This window comes from Copadichromis virginalis, linkage group LG15 (genome assembly GCF_057382275.1).
Source record: "Copadichromis virginalis isolate Kocher_CV1m ecotype Utaka linkage group LG15, C_Virginalis_male_GT1.1, whole genome shotgun sequence".
Lineage (NCBI taxonomy): Eukaryota > Metazoa > Chordata > Actinopteri > Cichliformes > Cichlidae > Copadichromis > Copadichromis virginalis.
This window is the reverse complement of record NC_140632.1, coordinates 7,584,941-7,607,172: the sequence shown is the minus strand read 5'-3', so window position 1 is coordinate 7,607,172 and position 22,232 is coordinate 7,584,941. Positions and strand designations below refer to the sequence as shown.

The 22,232-nt window shown below is 42.6% G+C and overlaps 1 protein-coding gene across 2 annotated transcripts in view; it reads left to right on the top strand.

The window, feature by feature from the left end:
- Window positions 1–22,232, top strand: part of itsn2a (intersectin 2a) — a 49,340-nt gene that overhangs the window by 19,295 nt on the left and 7,813 nt on the right. The window contains exons 7-29 of one of the 2 annotated variants that reach the window (XM_085431627.1): window positions 2,751–2,844; window positions 4,883–5,025; window positions 5,285–5,348; window positions 6,713–6,850; window positions 6,936–7,042; window positions 7,132–7,394; window positions 7,473–7,622; window positions 7,720–7,860; window positions 7,947–8,034; window positions 8,120–8,259; window positions 9,135–9,215; window positions 9,750–9,895; window positions 9,973–10,375; window positions 11,324–11,493; window positions 11,700–11,760; window positions 13,950–14,185; window positions 14,266–14,306; window positions 14,391–14,560; window positions 14,649–14,682; window positions 14,797–14,918; window positions 16,168–16,264; window positions 17,626–17,817; window positions 17,968–18,012. In XM_085431627.1, coding sequence (XP_085287753.1) covers window positions 2,751–2,844; window positions 4,883–5,025; window positions 5,285–5,348; window positions 6,713–6,850; window positions 6,936–7,042; window positions 7,132–7,394; window positions 7,473–7,622; window positions 7,720–7,860; window positions 7,947–8,034; window positions 8,120–8,259; window positions 9,135–9,215; window positions 9,750–9,895; window positions 9,973–10,375; window positions 11,324–11,493; window positions 11,700–11,760; window positions 13,950–14,185; window positions 14,266–14,306; window positions 14,391–14,560; window positions 14,649–14,682; window positions 14,797–14,918; window positions 16,168–16,264; window positions 17,626–17,817; window positions 17,968–18,012 — 3,126 coding nt within the window. The remainder of the gene's footprint in view (window positions 1–2,750; window positions 2,845–4,882; window positions 5,026–5,284; window positions 5,349–6,712; window positions 6,851–6,935; window positions 7,043–7,131; window positions 7,395–7,472; window positions 7,623–7,719; window positions 7,861–7,946; window positions 8,035–8,119; window positions 8,260–9,134; window positions 9,216–9,749; window positions 9,896–9,972; window positions 10,376–11,323; window positions 11,494–11,699; window positions 11,761–13,949; window positions 14,186–14,265; window positions 14,307–14,390; window positions 14,561–14,648; window positions 14,683–14,796; window positions 14,919–16,167; window positions 16,265–17,625; window positions 17,818–17,967; window positions 18,013–22,232) is intronic. The other variant, XM_085431628.1, reaches the window with a different exon arrangement.

The window sequence follows — 22,232 nt, the reverse complement described above, 5'->3', positions numbered from 1 at the left end:
CGAAAATGTTTCTGATGATTCACCAAAACCAGCTCTCTGCAAAGTAAAAATAAATAAATAAACCAAAAATCACCTGTCAGCTAATCAACTAACCCCAGTTTACCCAACATAAATGTTTGGTGTAATTCAGTAACATGACTTGGTTGCGTGTGAAATGAAATACGCAGATTTGTATTTTGATAAAGCTGAAATCTGCAACTTCTTTGCTCCTGCTTTTTTAGCAGCTTTGCAGGGAGATTAGATTTTTGTTGAACAGTATGGAGCATGGTGCATACAGGATTTTATTTATTTAATTTGTTAATATTTTATGTGTAAGGGTCAGTTATTCATGTCCTGAGCTTCAGTGGTGCAGTAAAGCAGTGAGGATTACGCTTGGAACATGAAAGAGCTGCACCTTATCTTTCTACTCCCTCAAGTCTTATATTGGTCTTGTGATGCGTGCATGCTTTGCATTTAGTATAGGCATATCTGTCTATATATATATATATATATATATATATATATATATATATATATATATATATATATATATATATATATATATATATATATATATATATATATATATATATATATATATATATATATAAAAAAACACCCAGCACGCCCCTGCGGGCGGTTTATCCTTCAAGCTCGGATCCTCTACCAGAGGCCTGGGAGCTTGAGGGTCCTGCGCAGTATCTTAGCTGTTCCCAGGACTGCGCTCTTCTGGACAGAGATCTCCGATGTTGTTCCCGGGATCTGCTGGAGCCACTCGCCTATCTTGGGAGTCACCGCACCTAGTGCTCCGATTACCACGGGGACCACCGTTACCTTCACCCTCCACATCCTCTCGAGCTCTTCTCTGAGCCCTTGGTATTTCTCCAGCTTCTCGTGTTCCTTCTTCCTGATGTTGCTGTCATTCGGAACCGCTACATCGATCACTACGGCCGTCTTCTTCTGTTTGTCTACCACCACTATGTCCGGTTGGTTAGCCACCACCATTTTGTCCGTCTGTATCTGGAAGTCCCACAGGATCTTAGCTCGGTCATTCTCCACCACCCTTGGGGGCATCTCCCATTTTGACCTCGGGACTTCCAGGTTATACTCGGCACAGATGTTCCTGTACACTATGCCGGCCACTTGGTTATGGCGTTCCATGTATGCCTTGCCTGCTAGCATCTTGCACCCTGCTGTTATGTGCTGGATTGTCTCTGGGGCATCTTTACACAGCCTGCACCTGGGGTCTTGCCTGGTGTGATAGACCCCAGCCTCTATGGATCTTGTGCTCAGAGCTTGTTCTTGTGCTGCCATGATTAGTGCCTCTGTGCTGTCTTTCAGTCCAGCTTTGTCCAGCCACTGGTAGGATTTCTGGATATCAGCCACCTCCTCTATCTGCCGGTGGTACATACCGTGCAGGGGCCTGTCCTTCCATGATGGTTCCTCGTCTCCCTCCTCTTTCTTGGGTTTCTGCTGCCTGAGGTATTCACTGAGCACTCGGTCAGTTGGGGCCATCTTCCCAATGTATTCTTGGATGTTCGTTGTCTCATCCTGGACTGTGGTGCTGACACTCACCAGTCCCCGGCCCCCTTCCTTCCGCTTAGCGTACAGCCTCAGGGTGCTGGACTTGGGGTGAAACCCTCCATGCATGGTAAGGAGCTTTCTTGTCTTTATGTCAGTGGCTTCTATCTCCTCCTTTGGCCAGCCTATTACCCCAGCAGGGTACCTGATCACGGGCAGGGCGTACGTGTTGATGGCCCGGATCTTGTTCTTACCATTCAGCTGACTCCTCAGGACTTGCCTGACCCTCTGCAGGTACTTGGTGGTTGCAGCTTTTCTAGCGGCCTCTTCATGGTTCCCATTCGCCTGCGGGATCCCCAAGTACTTGTAACTGTCCTCTATGTCTGCAATGTTGCCTTCTGGTAGTTCAATCCCCTCAGTTCTGACTACCTTCCCTCTCTTTGTTACCATCCGACTACACTTCTCCAGTCCGAACGACATTCCAATTCCAATGTCATATATATAGGTGTGTGTGTGTGTGTGTGTGTGTGTGTGTGTGTGTGTGTGTGTGTGTGTGTGTGTGTGTGTGTGTGTGTGTGTGTGTGTGTGTGTGTGTGTGTGTGTGTGTGTGTGTGTGTGTGTGTGTGTGTGTGTGTGTGTGTGTGATGCAGCACTGCAGCTTTTCACACACTCAGTGTTTGCTGCAGTTCAGATAGGAAAGTTAATTTATATCAACTGTGGGAACATATATGTTATATATACATTAGCAGTTCTTCTGTTTGGATTTCTCTTACATCTCAGTCTGTTCTCTTCATTTCTCACCTCCTCCATCTGTTCCGTGGCCATTCTCTTTAATCTTACTCAGTCTGTTCCAGTACGATTTCTGGCTGTGAAATGAGCAATCTAATAAGAGTTAGTGTGAGATTAGCCTTTTATTTGGTGTTCCTCCTCCATTTTTCTCTCTCTCCCTCTCTGATGAAAATATATCAGTGCCACAGCTCTTGAGACTCTCTTTAGCAAGTGGTTGCAGCCAACCACAATCTCTTACCCAGATGTTAATAACCTTGCTGGTTGAGGTCTGTGTGCAGCGACTGTAAAGTATGAGCAGATAAGATTAGACGTACGTACCACCAAGGGCAGCAGCAGTCTGCATGTTCGCAGAATGTCATAAATTGATCTGGATATAGTACCATGTGTAAACTGAAACATTCTTTTGAATTTCCCAAATGGAGATTTTACCATTAACAGAGTGTCTCCAACTGCATTTACAGGACTTCCTCTCTCTGGCTTCTCCTCTCCTATGGCCTTCTCCCCGTCCACTGGCATGTCAAAGGCCAACTCTCTACTCGACCTGGGATCGAGCAGGTGAGATTATTACTGAGCAAATTACTAAACTGTTATTAGCATGTAATAAAGATGTGCTTGGGCTCTAGGAAAATGCTTTCAAACTAAGCAAGATCTCAATCCAGTAGAGCTCCTTTGAGATGTGGTGCAACGGGAGATTCGGATCAATGCTGCATGTGTGTACTACATAAGTGAAGTCATGCTGAAAGACGAATTTAGAAATATTTATGTCAGTTAAATTTAGGGTTTACTGGTTTTAAAACATCCCGTTTGTTATCTACACACGCTTGTTTGAGCACTCAGACAGATGCAGTCATGCCGTGATTTCAGCAGGAAAGGGTTGAGAATTAGAGCACAAACAGAGATGAAACTCCCAGATAACACTGAGTACAGGAAAAACATTTTGAAATCAGAGGGTTTTGGCAATAGCAGGAAGTTGTCTTGTTTAGAGTCGAAAACGTCAGAGAACAGGAATCCAAAAGCATTCTCAATGGGCGAGGTCATTATAGATCTTAAATGCTTAGAATGCTATGAAGGTTTATTAGTCATGACTATTTTTCTGAGCAACTACAATGGTTTTTTTTTGTAAATGTTATATAGTCATCTGTCTATAGTCACCTAGACATAAGGTAGGTAGATCATTGGTCCCTGTGGTCTCCATAAGCCACTGTGTCCCCATTTCAGTCATTCCTATTCAGGGTAAGATATTAGGTAACATAAAACAGGCAAACAAAATGTTAAATAAGTTACTTGAATCTTCGTCACCAGAAATAAGCCCAAATTGCTGCTGCAGCTTAAAACATGTGGGGGTTGTTTTTTTTTTTTTTAGCTGGTGACTTTAGGGGAATTAGGCCATCACATCAATGATCTCATAGTGTGTCATTTCATACTGTTTTGTGCCCACTGAATAGATGTTTTTTCTTTGTTTTTGGCCTGCTCACTTCTAAAATGAAATCAAAATTGAATTTTAGCTCATGTCTAAAATGAAATATAAGACTGCGACTAGAGGGGTTTGTAGTTTTACTTATGTGCCAGTGAAGCTTTCATCTCCGTTTTGGCATGATGTACTTTAATATCAGCCGAGGTTTGGAAGGTCCTCTTGCAGTTTCTCTGACAGCCAAGTCCTCTTGAATATCTAATATCCTTTGTCCACCTCATGGTGTTTTGAGTGGGTTTGGAAAACAACGCAAATAGTATCTGATTTCATTGTTTTGAATAGCTTAGTGCTTCACACAATAAGCCCTGACCTCAGGTGTAGGTGGTAAGGAAAGCATTATTAAGGGCACCAGCATACCAAGAAGTAAAATAGATGCAGTTTAATCCCACAGCTGCTTTTACCTTCCAGTTCTAGCTGTTAGACTTTCTAATATTAGGACAGATGCTTGATAGTTCTTTGAGGTTTTTCCGGTCTGTGCTTCTGCAATCTTATTACTGTGTGTATATACACCCAGAAAAACAATGCTTTGGCATCTCCTGTTGTCTTTCTGAAACCTTAATGAGTGTTGCAAGTTCCCACTCTGCTACAATTTTCAACCATGACTATCATGTGGTCTGGCATACTCATTATGGACTGGTATTTATATAGCACTTTACTTGTCTCACTGACTACTAGCCAAATGTAACCATACATTTATAACGTGATTTATTCTATAAACTTTAAGCACTTTATCTGCTTCATATCCAGGAGTCAACAGTTAACTAACATGCATGTATTTGGACTGTAAGAATAAGGACCTAGAGTAAACCCAGTTTGAGCCAGCCACTTGATAGCGCTAACAATTCAACCACCGCACCCCACCGAATGGCTGATTATGATAACCCGAAAGTATTATGTTGTCTTGTTTCATTGTCCAAAAGTCATTGTCTGCTTAGCTGTTTGCGCCAGCTTCCTCTGCAGTTAATTAAGAGCTGAGAAATAACACCGGGGAGTCTCCAAGCAATTAGTGGTCTAAGGAGAAAGAAAAAGGCTGATCATATATAATATAATAATAATATTTTTTCAGTTCCCTTTAGGTGATTTGTTGACATATAGACACACCTTTCTTGTCTCTTACCATAGTTCCAATTCCTCCTCCACCACATCTTTGGCCAGTAACTCCCCAAAGATGGGCGCTAGTGATTGGGCCGTTTCTCAGGCCTCAAGACTCAAGTACCGTCAGCAGTTCAACACACTAGACAAGCTCATGACCGGCTACTTATCAGGTAAGTCCTGTGCACACACAAACATACGCGCATGAATTTAAACAAACATGAAATTCTCAGGACCACTAGGCTCCACATGAGTGCTCCTGTCAGAGTTTAAAAGCGAACAATTTAGGGTCAGTTTCACTTTGCACACATGCACTCCCGTTCTCCTGTAATTGCTCTTAACTGCACTTAACAGAACTTGGAAAGCACACAAACGTATTCACTGTAAGAGTTCACGTTGCTGTTCTGATCTGATCTACGTGTTACTTTGCAGGACCTCAGGTTAGAAATGCACTGATGGCATCAAATCTGACGCAGACTCAGTTAGCTACCATCTGGTGAGTGTAATGTGTGTATGTTTGTGTATGTTCTTGCCTATCTATCGTAGTGAGGACCAGTGACAGTTTATGACCATTGAAGTAAGGACATTTTGGTAAAGTGAGGACCCTTTTGCCGCTTTCCCCTATTTTTTTCAAGACCTCAAAGTCTGTGAAGTCTGTTTTAGGTTAAAGGTTAGAATTTGCTAATTTTACCCGTAAACTAGAGTTAAGAGGAGAGTTTACTTAAGTAAAAGCATGGAACTATATTAAGTGAAATACTGTGTACCACTCTTTAATGGTCAGATAATTGATTATGTGCTTCAATAATAAAATTGAGCTCTGCAGACAACGTAAATACCAACGCTGACTGTGTTAAAAGAGTTTAACCACTTATAAAGTTGGCTTTGAAGCATTTCTAATTTGACTATACAGTACTGTGCAAAAATCTCAAGCCATCCCTCATTTCATTATACTGTTAGGAAATGGGAAATAGGTGCAAACATAAATTCTGTATATGAGGCAAAAGCAGAGTTTGTACAGTTTGAGCAAGTTTAAAAGTCAATATTTGATATGTGTTTATTCTACAACACGTTCCTTAGGCAAGCAATCTTCCAGACTTCTTGAAGGACATTCAAGGAATCAGGATGCTGGCTGCCTGTTCGCTGTCAGTTTGACACAGGTTGCTGGTAACAAAGTGCCTAAACAGACAATTTGCTAAGTTTTATGTTATGCGTACACCCAACACTAGTTTATCCCTTGAGCGAGTACACCTCTTTCATGCTTGAATAATTCATAGGTCAGAGTTAAGTGGCTTAAAAAACAACAGCAACAACAAAAAAATTAGTCTGAAAATGGCTAATACATGGATTAGACTGAAAATGAGGTCAAAAGTAGCCAACTTCTAAAGAAACAGACTTTCAGAAAGCCTGGAGAACTAGTGCTCAAAACCACTTTAAAATATAGAGGAAAGTCTGGCTCCTTGGCAGCAAAATATAAAGAAATGAAGGGTGACTCACGACTTTTGCATCGTACTGTATTTTATTGGAACTGTGAGCCACAAAAGGAGCAAATAACACATTTGAAGTAATAAGACTCAGTAGTATTTTATAAACGTTATAGCTGTAATATCTGACAGTACTAAGAACATTACTTATTATCTGAAACCTTTTGTTTGCAGTGATGATCCCCTCATTCTCCTCCGCTTTATCAGCTGATGAATGTCTGTGAGCCCAGTACTCTTGATTTATATCCCAAGTTTCCTTCCACTACTGTCCCAATGCCAGAAACAGCAGAAGGATGCTTGCAGTGAAAAATCTCTAACTTCATTATCTTCTCACCATGATGTTCTTATTGACACACAGCACTGTGTGATTTGTCTGTAGGACCTTGGCAGATGTGGATAAGGATGGCCAGCTGCAGGCTGATGAGTTCATTCTGGCCATGCACCTGGTGGACATGGCTAAGACGGGCCGCCCTCTACCACTCACTCTGCCACAAGACCTAGTACCACCCTCTCTGAGGTAACACAGAGATTCATTTACAATTTTTTTTTAAAAATTAACCAAATAGATAAATGAACAAATGTTCTTTTTGCTTTTGTTACAGAGGAGGAATTAAATCCAATGAGCTTGTTAATGGAACAGGGCCCTACATAACTCCCTGTTTAATAGACACAGCAGAGATAGAACCTGCTCAAAAGAACAAGAGCAGCGGTATGGCTTTGTGAATTCTGCATGTTTTGTTCCATTGGACGTCCTCTGTCTTACTTTGTAATACACCTATTTCTTTCCCCTCCTCTTAGTGTCCTTTGAGGACAAGCTGAAGGAGAACTTTGCAAAGGGAAGCGCAGAGCTGGAGAAACGACGTCTAGCTCTTGAGGAGCAGCAGAAGAAGGAGAAGGAGAAGAGAGAGAGGGAGGAGAGAGAGGCTCAAGAACGGAGGGAGAGGGAGGCCAGGGAGCTGGAGAACCGGAGGAGGCTGGAGGAGGAGAGGCGGCTGGAGAGGCAGAGAGAAATGGAGCGACAAAGGGAAGAGGAGAGGCTGAGAGAGCTGGAGAGGAAGGAGGTGAGTGCCGGAGCAGTCGGGTGATGCTGTCTGGGATCGATGGTCTTCTCTGATAACCTTCTGTCTTCATACTTCCAGGCAGCGAAGCAGGAGATGGAGCGCCAGCGGAGGGACGAGTGGGAGCGTGCGAAAAGAGAGGAGCTGGGCAGGAAGAAAGAGGGGGAGCAAGAGGAGATCTCTCGACTAAGGGCGAAAAAGAAGAGTCTGGAGTTGGAGCTAGAGGCTGTGGTGAGGCTACATTAACACTTATAAATATTCACACCTACAATTCACAGTGCTAATCAAAGCATGGGTGCACCATGATATCATTTACCTGGTCTCACAGGGGAACATGCACAAGCAGATCTCAGACCGTCTCCGCGACGCTCAGAGCAAGAGGCGGATTCAGAAGGCTGAGCTGGACCTCGTCAATCAGAAGAGGGACACCCGCGTTGCAGAGATTAACGCGCTTCAGCTCGAGTTTGAGGTTAACAGAAATGTTTCTCTCAGTTTTCTGCCCTGTCAGTTTTCTGCATGTGTGTTTTTACGCGCTCTCCTCTCGGTTGGTCGCAGGAGTGGCAGAGGAAGCTCTCACAGCTGGTTCCAGAACAACAGAGACTGTGTGAGAAGCTGCAAAACATCAGCCTCAACAAACTCCCGTGTGGGTGACAAATGCCTCCTCTCACGTCACACAGATTAGTCACTGGCCGCTGGTCTGACATGTCTCTGACCTTTGATCTTTGTAGCTGTGACTTTGACCTCCCTGACCGGGACTGTGACGGAGAAGACTGTAAACTGCCGGAGGCTGAAGGACCAGCTTGACATCCTGGAAAGGGAAACGACAGACAAACTGACGCAGATGGAGCAGTACAATAAGGAGCTTAAGGTCAGTGTTTGGTTCAGGCCACTACAGACTCATTCAGACCAAAGTTGTAGGGGAAAAAAAGAACATAGCCTCTGATATCACCCATAAATTGTAGGAGGCACTTTATATTCTGTATTTGTACCGAGACGTGTATGTAGCACACTAAGCTGCCTCCCTTGGCAGTTCTTTAAAATCATTCATCACAATCTGAAACTATTTCTTCATGAAACTAACTTTAAGGCTAAAGTTGGGTTTTTCATACCCCGACTTTATTTAGCGTCAACATATTTTGCAAGAGAAGTTTCATAGTAGTGAATATAATCGTGCAGCAAAATTGCTTTAAGATGGATTGCACTGATGTTAAATGAAGCAAAAGCATACTGTTGTTTTTGTCCCACAGCTCTGGCTTGATATTAAATAGCACAAAAACAGGGCGTTTTCAACTTGCTGTGAAATCTTGTTCAACTGGTCACAATAGCTCTAGAGTTTCACCCCTTGGGCAATGGAAACTTAAACTATTTTTGCACACATACAGTCTCTGAAGTCTACGTTTGTCATCAAACAGCCTGATCATTTGATAGCTGTGAATGACGTCCTCTCAGAGTCTTATCATCAGTCTGATGTTAATAACTGGAGCACTAAAACACCTGCTCTCCCTTTCTCTTGGTCTCTGTCTCTTGGTTTGTTTATTTCTTAAGCAGCTTTTAAAGCTTTTAACCCCTGGCCTCTTCTCTTTCTCTTGTCTTCTTCTTCTCCCTGCTACCTGGATGTGTCTTCTTACTTTTTATTTTTGTTGTCTCTGCCTGTTCCTTTGTGACACACTTTTCTTCTTTGCTCTCCTCACCCATCGTCTAAACATTTTGTCTCCCTCCATCGTCACACTGTTATTTCCATAGCTCGGGGATATGGACGACTGTGTCCTCCGAGGCCTTCTGTCTCTGCTGGCCTGCCTCAGCCAGCTCTTCCTTCTCATCAAGGTTAACCCTCTTTCTCTGTCGCTTTATTTCCCACTCTGTACATCCCCCCCCCCCTTCAAGCAACAATCTTAAATCTCCTTTCCTTTGCATCCCGCAATGATTTGATCTGCTCGTTCATCTTTTCCTGCTCTTTTGAATTATTTTTAAATGGAGGTTTTTGTTGGTACCATGCCTTCTTCCTTCGCTGTTGTTTCTCTCTGTGGGATTTGTTCTAGTCTGTGTTTTCTGTGTAAACAGGATGCACTCCGAGGGTAAAACGCACGCACACAGAATGTCTAACCTGCACAACTTCTGTGTTAGAAAGAAAAAAATATACACATACACATACAGCATGCCTGCGTGTTTCTGTGAATGTTGCTGCTGTTTATGAGAAATCATAAATGGCAAAACAATGTTCATCTTGTCATGCTAAGTGCATCGTGTGGAGAAGCTGTTGTGTTGTGGTTCTTTCAGACTTTTAAGGCTGATAAGAACAAAGGTCTTAGACAGATATTTACATGTCTCCTTGCGTTGCACATTCTGTGACGGCATCAGGAGCTGAGGGAGAAGCAGGTGAGGCAGCAGGCTGTTCTGGACGACCTGCACAGAGTCAAAGAGGAGAAATTGAGGGAGCTCCAGAGACGCCGCGAGGAGGAGGAGAGAGAAAGGAGGAGGAGAGAGGAAGAAGAAGAGGCGGCCAGGTGAATCTCAGGGTTTGTCTGTATTACTCTTGCTTAGACATAATGTGGCTTTATTAAGCTGCATTTACTTCCCACAGACAGGCAAAGCTGGAGCAAGAAAAGAGAGAGCAGGAGCGGAGGGAACAAGAGAAGAGGGAGAGAGAGGAAGAGGAGGCACGGCAGAGGAGGCTTCTGGAGGAGCAGAGGGCCAGACAGAGGGAAGAGGAAGAGAGAGAGGCCCAGGCTCGCCACCGGGCAGCCCAGGAGAAAGCACAAGAAGAGGAGAGAAGAAGGAGAGAGGAGGAGGCAGAGGCGGAGAAGAAGAGGAGGGAGGCCGAGGAGGAGAAGAGACTGAAAGAGGTTGAGGAGGAGAAGAGGAGGAAAGAAGAGCAGGAAATGGGGCAGCAGTTGGCACCCAAGCTAACCACCTACAGAGCCCTGTACTCCTTTGTTGCTCGCAACGCAGATGAGCTGAGTGTAGACGCAGACTGTCTCATAGAGGTACGAAGCACACACCCGCGCTGCAAACACACAGGATATTCGTCTTTTTAAAATGTATTTAATATGTATTACTCAAAATATTGTTGCTTTTGATTATCAATTAGTTTTTGTGGGACCTGATCTGTTGGCTTTTTAGGCTCAGTGTCAGACTCGTTAGATAATTCCATTACAGTCCATTTAAAAAAATGCACCAAATGGCAGCAACACCACAAGCACGGTCCAGTTCAGTGGCTCGATTTATCAAAGGTGACACAGTACAGCTGCCAGCGTTGGCACATTTGCCACGATTCCAAATTGTCAGCGTGTCAATTCCTGTTCTAGAATACGAGGTTAACTCAGCTTCAAGCTGTGATTTCTTTTGCTATTTTTTGGGCTTTTTGTTGGCCTACTTTTTGGAATAAGAAATACAGAAAGAGTTTCACCCTTGGCTTGGTTAATAATCCATCCATTGGCTTATCCAGCCAGACCCTGTCCCAGCTGTTAGAGGGCAAGAGGCAGGGTACGCCCTAGAAACATCACCAATCTGTCACAGGACTAACACAGAAACACAGAGAGGCTAACAAGCATTCACACTTACAGTCAGTTGAGATTCACCAGTTAACCTAATCCCACTCATGTCTTTGGACTGTGGGAGGAAGGCAGACTAACCACAGTCACCATGCAGACACCACACAGAAAGGTCCCAGGCTGTATTCAAACACAGGACCTTCTCACAGTGAGGCAGCAGCACTAACCACTGCACCCCTGGTTAAAAATCTATAATTATATTTTGATTTTAAGTAATCACTGATGGAGTTAAAGTTCAATCAATTATCCCCGTTATCCCCGTTTCCTCAAGGAGCATCAATTCTGAAAGTGTTAGAATTAAGGACTGATCACAAAACGTTTATCTTGATCCCCTCGCTGCGAATGACTGACTGCAAGTGAACTGTGTTTTCCGTGATGCAGGTGGATGAGCACACGGTCGGTGAGCCTGGCTGGTTGTGCGGAAGTTACCGCGGAAACAGGGGCTGGTTCCCCCAGAGTTACGCTGAGAAATGTCTGACCCCTGCCTCGACTCAAAGTGGTCCCACTTCACCTGGAAAAATGTCCTGTCTGCCACCACCACTAAACACAAGGTAACATGAAACAGGAGGAGCAGATTGAGATTGTTTCTAGGCTTTTAGCTCCTCTGCACTAAAGATAGAACTGTCTGGGTCTTTTTTTTTTTCTGCTGACTGAAAGTCTGTAACAGCCACCTAGGTCGTTGTAATAGCACTGTCAGGTTGTTTTTCTTCTTTTCTTGGATCCTCCCCTAATGGTTTGTCCCCCTTGTTTTACCCAGACACCCCGATGTGGTGGAAAAAGGTGACAGCCCTCTTCCTGTCCAATCTGATGCTTCACAGGTAGAGCCTGACTGTTGTTTACTTTTATTTCCTGGCTAGATGACTCCTTATTCTTTATAATGAGCAGGTAAACTTTACTGTGACCTACTTCAGCAGCAAAAATGAAGCCCTGTTTCATTTTTGCCTTTGTTTAAAAAGGTCTTTAGTTTTCCAGTTTAGCATGTTAGCAAGATACAGTTAGATCCATAATTTGTGAGACAGTTTTTATAGTTTTTGCTCTGTATGTGAAATGCAGACTTTCAGCTTGAATTCAAAAGCTTCAAAAAGAAAATAATTTGCATGAGCTGTTTGGGGAATTGCAGACTTTTTGTATACCGACCCATTTTCTCAATAAGCGGACAGTTGACTGGCAAGCAGTTTCATGGCCAGGTGAGGTCTTTTCTCTTGCTATTTCAAGACAAATGAAGCAGAGAATAACAGATAAAGTTGATTCAGTTCAGATTTTATCAGTTTGCATTGCAATTACATATACAAGTTAAATATAAGGTCCAAAAAGCAAGTCAGAGCAGGTTGGGGAAGCCATCATTTGGCTGAAAAAGTCAGCTCATGATCCTCTGCATACCACATTGTCTGTCAAACATAGGGGAAGCAATGTTATAGCATGGGTGTGTTTGCCAGTGAAACTGGGTCACTAGTGTTTATTGATGGTGTGACTGCTGATAAATGTAGCAGGATGAATTCTGAAGTGTACAGGGCTGTACTGTCTGCTCAGATTCAGTCATATGTTGTAAAACCAATCAGGTGGCAGTTTACGGGGCAAATGGATAATGACCCAAAGCATACTGCAAAAACAACCCAGAGCATGCTTTTCAGTTACTGAAGACAAAACTGAAGGCAAATAAGCAGTAGCTGATGGTGGCTGCAGCAAAGGCCCAGCAGACTATATAGAGGGAGGAAACATGATGTTTTTACAAGTATTAAAACGATCTTTAAATTTAAAATGGTGTTAATTTGTAGGGGAGTGGGTATTAAAAATGGCTGTAGTTTGTCAACAGTTTGGGCAAAATATTCGTAAAACCCCTCGAATTAAAGCCGAAAGCCTGCACTTCAGTCATGTATTAATTGTTTCATTTAAAATCCCTGTTCTGGTGTGCAAAGGTAAAACTATAAAAATGTGTCTTTATCCAACAAATTATGGACTTACCTGTAACACTGGCCAATTACCAGTAAGCTCAAAGTGCAATTTAAGCTTATGGGGCACGGTAATATTTCTTAATAAGTATCTGGTACTAAATTACAGTATTGGATAAATCAAAAGGTTGATGCAATGGTTGTTATAGTTTTAAAAAACTGTCACAGTCCTGGGTCTGCAGCCCAGTGTTTTGTGTGTTCGGTTTAAGTTTTATTCTGGGAATTGTGGTTTTCTGTTTTGCATTTCCTGTTTTACTTTGGAGAGTCCCCCGTCTGGTGTTCAGTGTTTTGGGTTATGCTTTCCCGTTGTCTTGTCTAATTAGGTTCAGCTGTGTCTCCCTCCTGTGTGCCATTTCCTTGTTACCTTGTGTGTATATTTAGTGTGTGGTTCTTCGTCGGAGGGTCTGCGTATCATTCTGTAGCTGTCCCCAGTTTAGGTTTTGGTAGTGGTTTTGTAGTAATTCTTACAGCCACAATAAAGGCTCATTTTAAGTTTGAACACTCTCTCCTGCATCGTTGTCTGCGCCTGGATCCACACCTCTCAATCTCCACACAAAAACAGGAGTCACCATGGTGGTTGTAGATTGACCTCACAAGGGCACGTCCGCCCTGTAGTTGCTGGTTGATTCAACCAAAAGAGCACATTCACTTCATGGCTAAAAGTTATCACTCTGCTACTGAAAAAGGTTCATGAGATCATTTAATCTTCATGTTTCCCTTCTTAGTTCATCTGTGTTATTATAGTAGTGTATATCTAGACTGTGGCATGATCAGAAATAGGTCTGCTGACATCAACACACATCTTCAGAAACAGCACAGCTGTATATTTATAGCTTTTCTCCAATGGGAGTTCTTCTCTCTGACTCTCTGTGGGTCACACACATTTACAGATGTCTGATGACATCAGTGTTGGCAGCTCTAGCGTTTGTAGGTCATGTCCCATGGTCCAAAGGTGAAATTAGCTGTGTTGCAAGTCCAGGGGAGGGGAGCGTCTAGTGATTGATTTCTTAGATGTACCCATGGTGACAGATCGCTGTTTCTTTGATCACACTCCTCAGTCCTCCGTTCCTCTGCTCGCTCGGGCCCTCTCGCCATGGTCAGCCACTTCAGAAACCCACCTCAGCCTTTCAGGCGGTTTGGCGACAGACGTCATCACCACACTGCTCAGCTTCTCGCAGGGAGACATCATCAGCGTGCTGCAGCAGAGGGAAGATTGGTGGCTGGGGCAGATCAACGGGATGCAGGGATGGTTCCCCAAAAGTTACGTCGCTTTGGAGACGGCTGGCAATACAGAGTAAGAAGACGCACATCCCTTTTGTGTAAAACCTTTAACAACTGAAAGACTTGCTTCACCATGTGTTTTTCCCATCATAGTGTGGATGCGTTGGACACATCTGATTCAGTTCAACTAGAAGGTAAGAGCAGTTTATCTGTGGAAAATAAGGTCTAGTTAAAGTCAGCGAAGGTTTCCTAACTGGTACTATTGTTGTCCTTACCAGAATACGTGGCCTTGTATACATATGAGAGCCCAGAGGTGGGGGACTTGACGTTTGTCGAGGGGGATGTTGTTTTGGTGTTGGAGAAAGAAGGAGAGTGGTGGCGAGGATGCGTTGGGGACCAGACAGGGCTCTTTCCCTCCAACTATGTCCGACCTGTAGAACTGCCAGAGGTGAGTCAAGCTGAGTTAATGTGGAAAAAAAATTGCCAAATTAAATTATTACTTTATTTCTGCTTTACATTTCATTTGTTAACTTTAGGCATCAAGACCTGGAGGTCCAACCAAGAAACCTGGTGAGAATGAACGCACAGGCGGACACTCAGTCGGTGTTTGATGACTCATTCTGTTATTCTCTTGACATTTAAATGATCGAAATTCACTGTTGGCTTTTTCTGGTTGGTCAACAGAGGTTGCGCAGGCAGTCACCACCACTGGGGCCTCAACGATGCATCAGCTTCGCCTGTCTCCGGGGCAACTGATCGTGGTGCTGGCCAAGAACTCCACCGGCTGGTGGCTCGGGGAACTGCAAGTAAGCTATACTAAAAGCTATACTTTTTTTCATTTTTCTTTTTTAAAGAGCCATGGATAAATTGAAACTGTTAACATCAGAAAAATTACGATTTCAGCTAGAAATTTTTACTTTGGCTGCAAGTGCAGAAGGTCAATCGCACCGCCGAGCGCCGTGTAAGCACAATTAATGAGTCATTATTCTCCTAAATCCACCTCCCGGTTGCAAATGACACATTTCTGCCTCTCTGTGAAAGGAATTTAGAACATTATAATGTGACACCTACTGGATTATATGGCGACGAGAATGAAAAGCTTTATTAACAAAAGGTCATTGAAAACTTGTTGCCATTAGACGCGAAGCAGAATGATTGTGGAGGAAATTACAGTGCAGATATGTGGATATTTCCTTAAATATTAAGGTGGTCCTGTAAGGAAAAAACGCCTGAAATTTGTTTAGTCTTTTTAGTGAGAGTAAATTGAACTTTTGGTTTTGGATAGACAGACAAAATGAGCAAACAAAATGAAGACATTATCACTATGGATGTTTTTAATAAACTAGTTAATCAGTCAAATGGCAAAAAGCAATCAACAAATTAAGGTATAGTAGTAGTATTTATTTATTGTCATTGTCACAATGAAATTGCGTTTGGGGCTTCCATACAACCCAAAAAAAGAAGAAAATAATAAATACCCCTTAAAACCCAAGTGTACATATTTAACCCAGTGTGACTCCAATGCAATAAGACAATCCTTAGCAGTAATGTTCGTAGAAATTCAGACAAAGACCTGAGAAACATGACAGAAATACAACAATGCAACCCATTCAATATAACAGTGCTGTCGTCTACAAAGGTCATCAAAGTGAAGGGTCATCTCTCTCTGCATGTTTTCGTGCTGAGGCTGCAGCTGTAGTTTGAGTTGAAGCTCAGAGTGCGACAGCAGAAGTCATATTTGCTGTTAGTACGTTCAGACAATAAGTCAATATGAGTAAGAGTGTCCGAGAACAGAGGGTTTCCACAGCTTTGTCAATCTGTGCATTACCCTCAGCAGCTTGCAGCTTGCATTACTGCGGCTGTTTCAGAGACTTCAGCTGAGCTTTAGTTTAATTTATAGAGTGAATGTACATTCCCATCATGAGAGAGCGTTCTCAAGGTTCAAAACTCTGCCTGTCAAAAAAATCAATTCATCAATTAATGTTTCGATTTAGGATTCAGAAACGATCCAGCAGAAGATTGGTTCACTCTCACTGGCTCTTCTCTCCCCTCCAGGCTCGGGGGAAAAAGCGGCAGCGAGGCTGGTTTCATTCCTCTCACGTTAAGCTCCTGGGTCCCTCCAGTAGCAAGTCTTCCCCCTCTCCTCTGCCAGGTGAATGCTGACACACGGCAAACACAGCATTTGATTTACTATAACTGATCTTGTTTAAGTCAGGTTTGTATTTACATTTTTAAATCTGTATATTTAGCTGAGAGATGCAGGTCGAAATTACTTGAACAACCACGACAGTAACTGCTGGAAAGCTTTTATGTCTATGACTTTGAAACTAATTTGGTAAAAATGCTCATTAATCATAAATTCCTGTCTCAAATTTCAGCTGACAGAACATAATCTTTGTGTCATTTCTGTTATTTAGTCATTTACAATGGAGCACCCTCTGCTTATTCTGTCATGCTGATATTTAGCAGACACAGACTTTACCATGGTTCCTCTCTCAGCCTGCAAACATTCAGCATTTAGCACTGATCATAGAAGCAGCAGAAGCAGATGGCGATGTTTTTAGTTTTAGGAGTCCACACAATGAATCCCCAACAGCAACTCAAAAATGAATGCAGTGACGTGGAATTACACACAAGTGCAAATATGTTTACATGAGATGTGCCCAGGTAGTGCAAATAGACTAGGCAGTATTTGCCATTAATTATATCAATAGCATTTAGGAGAAATGAGTCACAGACAATTTTAGTCCTCCAGACAGATGCCTGCCAATGACAGCTTGCAAGCTTTAGCTCAAACAGGCTACGCAGCTAGTGTTCCTGGCAGTGCCATATAGCATTCTAGGGCTCTGCCTTAAAAATGACCAAAATCCAGCACGAACTCCTCTTGAGGTGACTGTTGGGACTGGCCTGTGGCTAAATATGCTAAATAAATAGTAATTGAGAGGAAAGTGTTTGTGCTTGTGTTTGCCATGCAGATGCTGGTGCATGTCCGTGCATGAATGTCTGTGGCTAAATAAATAAATATGCAGAAATAAAATGGTAGAATGAGCCAAAATAAAGGTTGTTGAACCTCTCAGCCGTAAAAGGCTGATGGGGTGTTGTTGTCGCCCGGCCGGGTGGGCAGCGTGAATACTCAAGTTTGTGAATGCAAGAACTCGAGAACAAGGTAACGTAGGATTTTAAAATTCAGATCATAGATGCATCTACTAGAAATCTCAGTGACCTCAAGGTCAAGATAAGAGGTCAAATTTTCTAAAAGACCACAGAGGATTTTCAAATTGATACCACAGAGGTGCATCTACTATGAGGCTGAGGCTTAAGACTGGAGGCTGCCAGTATTTTTAAATGTTTGGTGCCCAAGGGAAACCATTTCACTATTTTCACCTACTTTTAATGTCATCTTGGTCTCTTTAAGGCTTTCTTAGTTCTGTTTTTATACATTGGCCCTCATTGGGTCATTCTACAAATCTACAGCAACAGATTAAGCTTCATATGTCAACTCTGTTCCCTCAGTATGCCAAGTTATTGCAATGTATGACTACACGGCTGCCAATCAGGACGAGCTGAGTTTCTCCAAGGGTCAGCTGATCAACATCCTCGACAAGACCAACCCCGACTGGTGGAAAGGAGAAGCCAACGGGGTAACAGGGTTGCTGCCCACCAATTATGTCAAGATGACAACAGAATCAGACCCCAGCCAGCAATGTAAGTAAAACTTTAATCCTCTTACTGATGGACTGTTTTTTTTTTTCTAAATAAAAAATAATAAGACAGTTAGCACACATGGAAACTGATAAGTTGTGTTTATCAGCTGTAGAAACAAACAAAAATGTTGGTTGGCTTGGCTCACTCCAGGTACAGTAGATTCCTTATCCATGTCAGACCATGGAACCACTGATGGTAAGCCTCGAGTAGTTGGTTCAATCAATCATTGAGGAAATTGGTGAACATATAACCATTACACTTAAAAGGCTCATTCCCATAAAAAGCTTCTGAAATTGATTAATAGAAAATGTTAAATTTCTTCTCCACAAGGCAAAATGATTGGGCCTTTTAAGTATCCTGGACAACATCAACAATTTCAAATCATCAAAAGGAAAGTTTGACATTTTGGGCATGAAGCGTGATGGATACCTCTCATCGTATTGTTAGTTAATTTAATCCAGCCACGCTCTGGCTGCAGTTTTTATATTAAGCAGACTAATATGAGAGTGGTATTGATCTTCTAATTTAACTTGCAACCACAAAGTGAACAAAGCGTATATCCCACGAATGTCAAACTGTTCTTTTAAAACAGATGCCGCTGACAAATCACCCCGGGCAACAAAATAATAAAGAGCGAAAGCTGATCTGATTTCAAACTGACACATTTTTCATCATTTTGGTCACATTTCTGGAAACGGCAGCTTCGCTTTCCCTCTCTGAATGCAACACACGGGAAGGCGGTCATTTTCCTCACGCGTATCCCGCTCGCTGCTCATTCATACGTAGCTGCTGAGAAATTTTAAAAAGGCCGATTTCTTAATGAGAGGTGTGCGCCTGAATTAGTATGCACAGCTTGCGTGTTCTCCTCACAGCAGCAGCTGTTAACAAGCGTGAACACACGAGCTCTTTAATTAGGATGAACTTGTCGAAGCCACAGACACAAAACGCTCTGATATTCTAATTCCAGCGAAGGCGTTGTCACTCGCACGCCCGCCACACGTAAGGCCGGCGAAACAAGCTGCCGAAACAAGAGCGCGAGAAATCGCCGTCTGCAGCTGATATGATGAATAATAACATTTACATTTCCAGAAATGCATTATTAATGCGCCTGCATGTGAGTGTCCAGCATTAATATTAAAGCTATATTAACGTCTGCTGTCTCTCCATCTCTTCATCATCTCACTTCCCTCCCTTCCATTCCTCCACTTCATCTGTTTTTTCCCCTCCTTTTCTTCTGTAGGACAGTAACGCTGGCTTTCCTGTCTCTTCTTCCTCCTTTTCCTCCTCTTCCTCTTTCTCACCCCTTCTGTCTGAGCGATCCCGAATTGCCCTGTCGCAACAGGAAGCCCAGCCGCCAGCAAGAACGGCCCACCTCCGCACTTTCCACCTCACCCGTTTAGGACTCTGGTGTTCTGTGCTTCTCTGTTACAAACCCTGTTTTTTTTCTTTGGTTTTTGTTTTTGGCGTCCTACCTTCTCAGCTTTAAATGTAAATTTATTTCACCGTACACCCCTTCCTCCTCTCCCCCCCTCGCTCTCTTCTCTCCCTTGTTTTCATTTCTGTTTCTTTAACTAATTAACCAAGGGAGCGAGGCAGAGGCAGCTAGACATGAGCTTTCAAAGCTTTTGTCCCCCGTGATACAAAAGTGTGGAAAGCGTAGTTTTGCTACAGATAAAAGGAAAATAAGAGTTTGATTACAAAAGTATGGAAAATAATATGTAAGAAGCATCGGTTTAGTTTTCTAAATTAAAGCTATAAGTTAGTATGATGCAGAGTATTCTAACAGGGTCACTCATTCTTGCACTAACAACATTGAAACCTTGCTAAAAATGGATCAATGTGAAGACTCGCTGTTGCTTAAATCACCGGTAACCTTGATTGCTGCTTGCTAACGCATCGCTTGAACTGCAACTGAGATGAAATTGATTGTGATTTTATTATTCGATGCTTATGCACTCTGCCATTTATTGACGCTTCCAAGTACTTAAAATGACACCCACCCTGTACTGAACTGTGATATCACCAGCAAATACATATTTAAAAAAAGAAAAAAAAAACATGCAAACATTAGCATATCAAGAATAGTCTGAGAGAAACATCTACCACACTGCTGACATATAGGGTTATCATCAAAAGTTTAAATGCACTCATCATGGGCTAGAATGGTGCCGTAATTTTGAGGTTGCACAGCATACATCTTTAATGTCTTAAAAAGAAATGGTTTGAAATTATTTTAGATTTTCTCTAATCCACGTCGCTTTGCAAGTTGGACTTTGACCACACTGGTAGCCATCACCAAGCTTCTGGTGAAATTCTGGCTGGATATTTGAGCACTCTTCTTGGCACGATTGGTAGTTCGTTTGAACTGGTTGGTTTCCTGGCACAGACCCGGCTTTCAAGCGTAGTCCACAAATTTTCAATTGGGTTGACATCAGGGCTTTGGGAAGGCCATTATTCATTCCAAAATCAGATTTGATGTGTGTTTGAGATCATTGTCCTGTAGACTAAAGTGTCCAACCATCTAGCTGCTGATTTGAGTTGAAGCTGAAGAATTTGGAGATTAGTCCTTCTTCACCATTGCATTCACTTTGTCCAGTGTACCAGTACAAGCGAAACAGCCCCAGAGCGTGATGCTACCACCGCCATGCTGAACAATTGGTACAGTGTTTTTAGGTTTGAAAGCCTCATCTTTATTCCTCCAAACATACCTTTTGCCATTGTAGTCAAATAGCTCAATCTTTGTCTTGCCTGACTTTTCTCCAGATGAAATTTGGCTTGTCCATGTGGGCAGCTGCAAATTTCAGTCAAGCTTAAAGATGTTGGTTTTGGACAAGGGGCTTCTTTCTGAGTAGGCACCCTGTCTCTGTCCATGGTAATATAAAACACACTATGGACACTGTGTTCCAATATTTTCTAGTTCATGTCAGGTTTGAGCCTTGGTGGTTTTTGGCTTGTTTTTGAAGATTCTAATTAATTTTCCTTTCATCTGAGGCCATGTCCACACTAATACATTTTTGTTTGAAAACGTATCTTTTTCTCTCTGTTTTGGCCTTCCGTCCACACTGAGACGGCATTTTCGGTCAAGGAAAACGCAGAGTTTTAAGAGCGCTCTCCAAAGCGGATACATTTGAAGACGCAGTTTTCGCGTCGCAGTGTGGATAACAAACCCAGAGCCTTTTCGAAAACGATGACACATTTTAGTCATGTGATGCAGTCATGTGAGTGTGTGAGCGGAGGGCATCACACAGCAGTTGTTTTGTGTGCTCTCAATTCTGACAGCCCTATTAAAGATTAATTCAGTTTGTACATGCTTCAGGTAGCTTTTCTTCAAATTCTTTGACTCTCAATCGCTTTTGCAACTTTGTACTTTTGTGTTACTCGCAGCAACAACTCCACCTCATTGTTAGTCCGTTTAAAAAAACTCGGTGCTTTTCCTCGACATTTTGCCGTGACGTTTCAAAGAGCCGGAAAGTAAATAAACGACAGACAGAAATAAGGCAGGTCGAATCGTCTTGCGTTTCACGCATGCGCAGTACTGGGACGTAAGCGTTTTCGGCCGTTTCGATGTGGCTGAACAACTCTGTGAAAACGCATGAAAACGATAGTGTGGACGTGGAGCATTTTCAGACGTATACGCCGTTCTCAAATTTATCCGAGCTAGTGTAGACGCAGCCTGAGGGTGACATCGTGGGTTTTGCCAAAGTAGTGGCAGTTGTTTAGTAATGACTCCAAGAAATCTTCCCAACTCGTGTAATTCTATAATTCTGCTTCTTATATCTTCTCTGAGTTCCTTGGACTTTCCCATTGTTCTGAGTATCCGTCAATCGAATGAGAGTTGTCAAACCTTTTTATGTTGGCAAAGAGAAACTACCAGTTGTAGTAGAAACTATCATGAGAGGTTAATAGGCCTCAGTCTTGTCGAGTTAAAAGCTATTGTAGAACCTTGTTTGAGTCTGTGCATATATTTTTGACATTGTGTGGATTATAGAAGCTCCAAAATCAAGTCAAGCATTTAGAATCAGTTCTTGTTTTTTAAAGTTATTAAACATGTATGTTGTATAATTCTTCCACTGTGGAATTAATTATTAAAAGCCCCAAATTACCATGACATTCATGCTCGTGATGCGTGTATGTAAACTCCTGACCACAACTGTACATCCACCTTTTGCCAAGATTGAACCTCAAAGACTTGAACTACCAGCTGAGTCTTCCACTGCTCTGTCACTCAAGCATTAGCTACTTTATCCATTTACACCTATGCAATCACTAGGAGTGAGCACTCCACCATGAAAGGTGCTTTATTTTTCTTTACCTTAGTGTTCTTGGTAGCAGTGTTGTTAGCGTTGGCATCGCTTATGTTCATGTACTGCGACTACAATGTGCCTCACTCTGTGCATTAAATGTAAATTAGACGT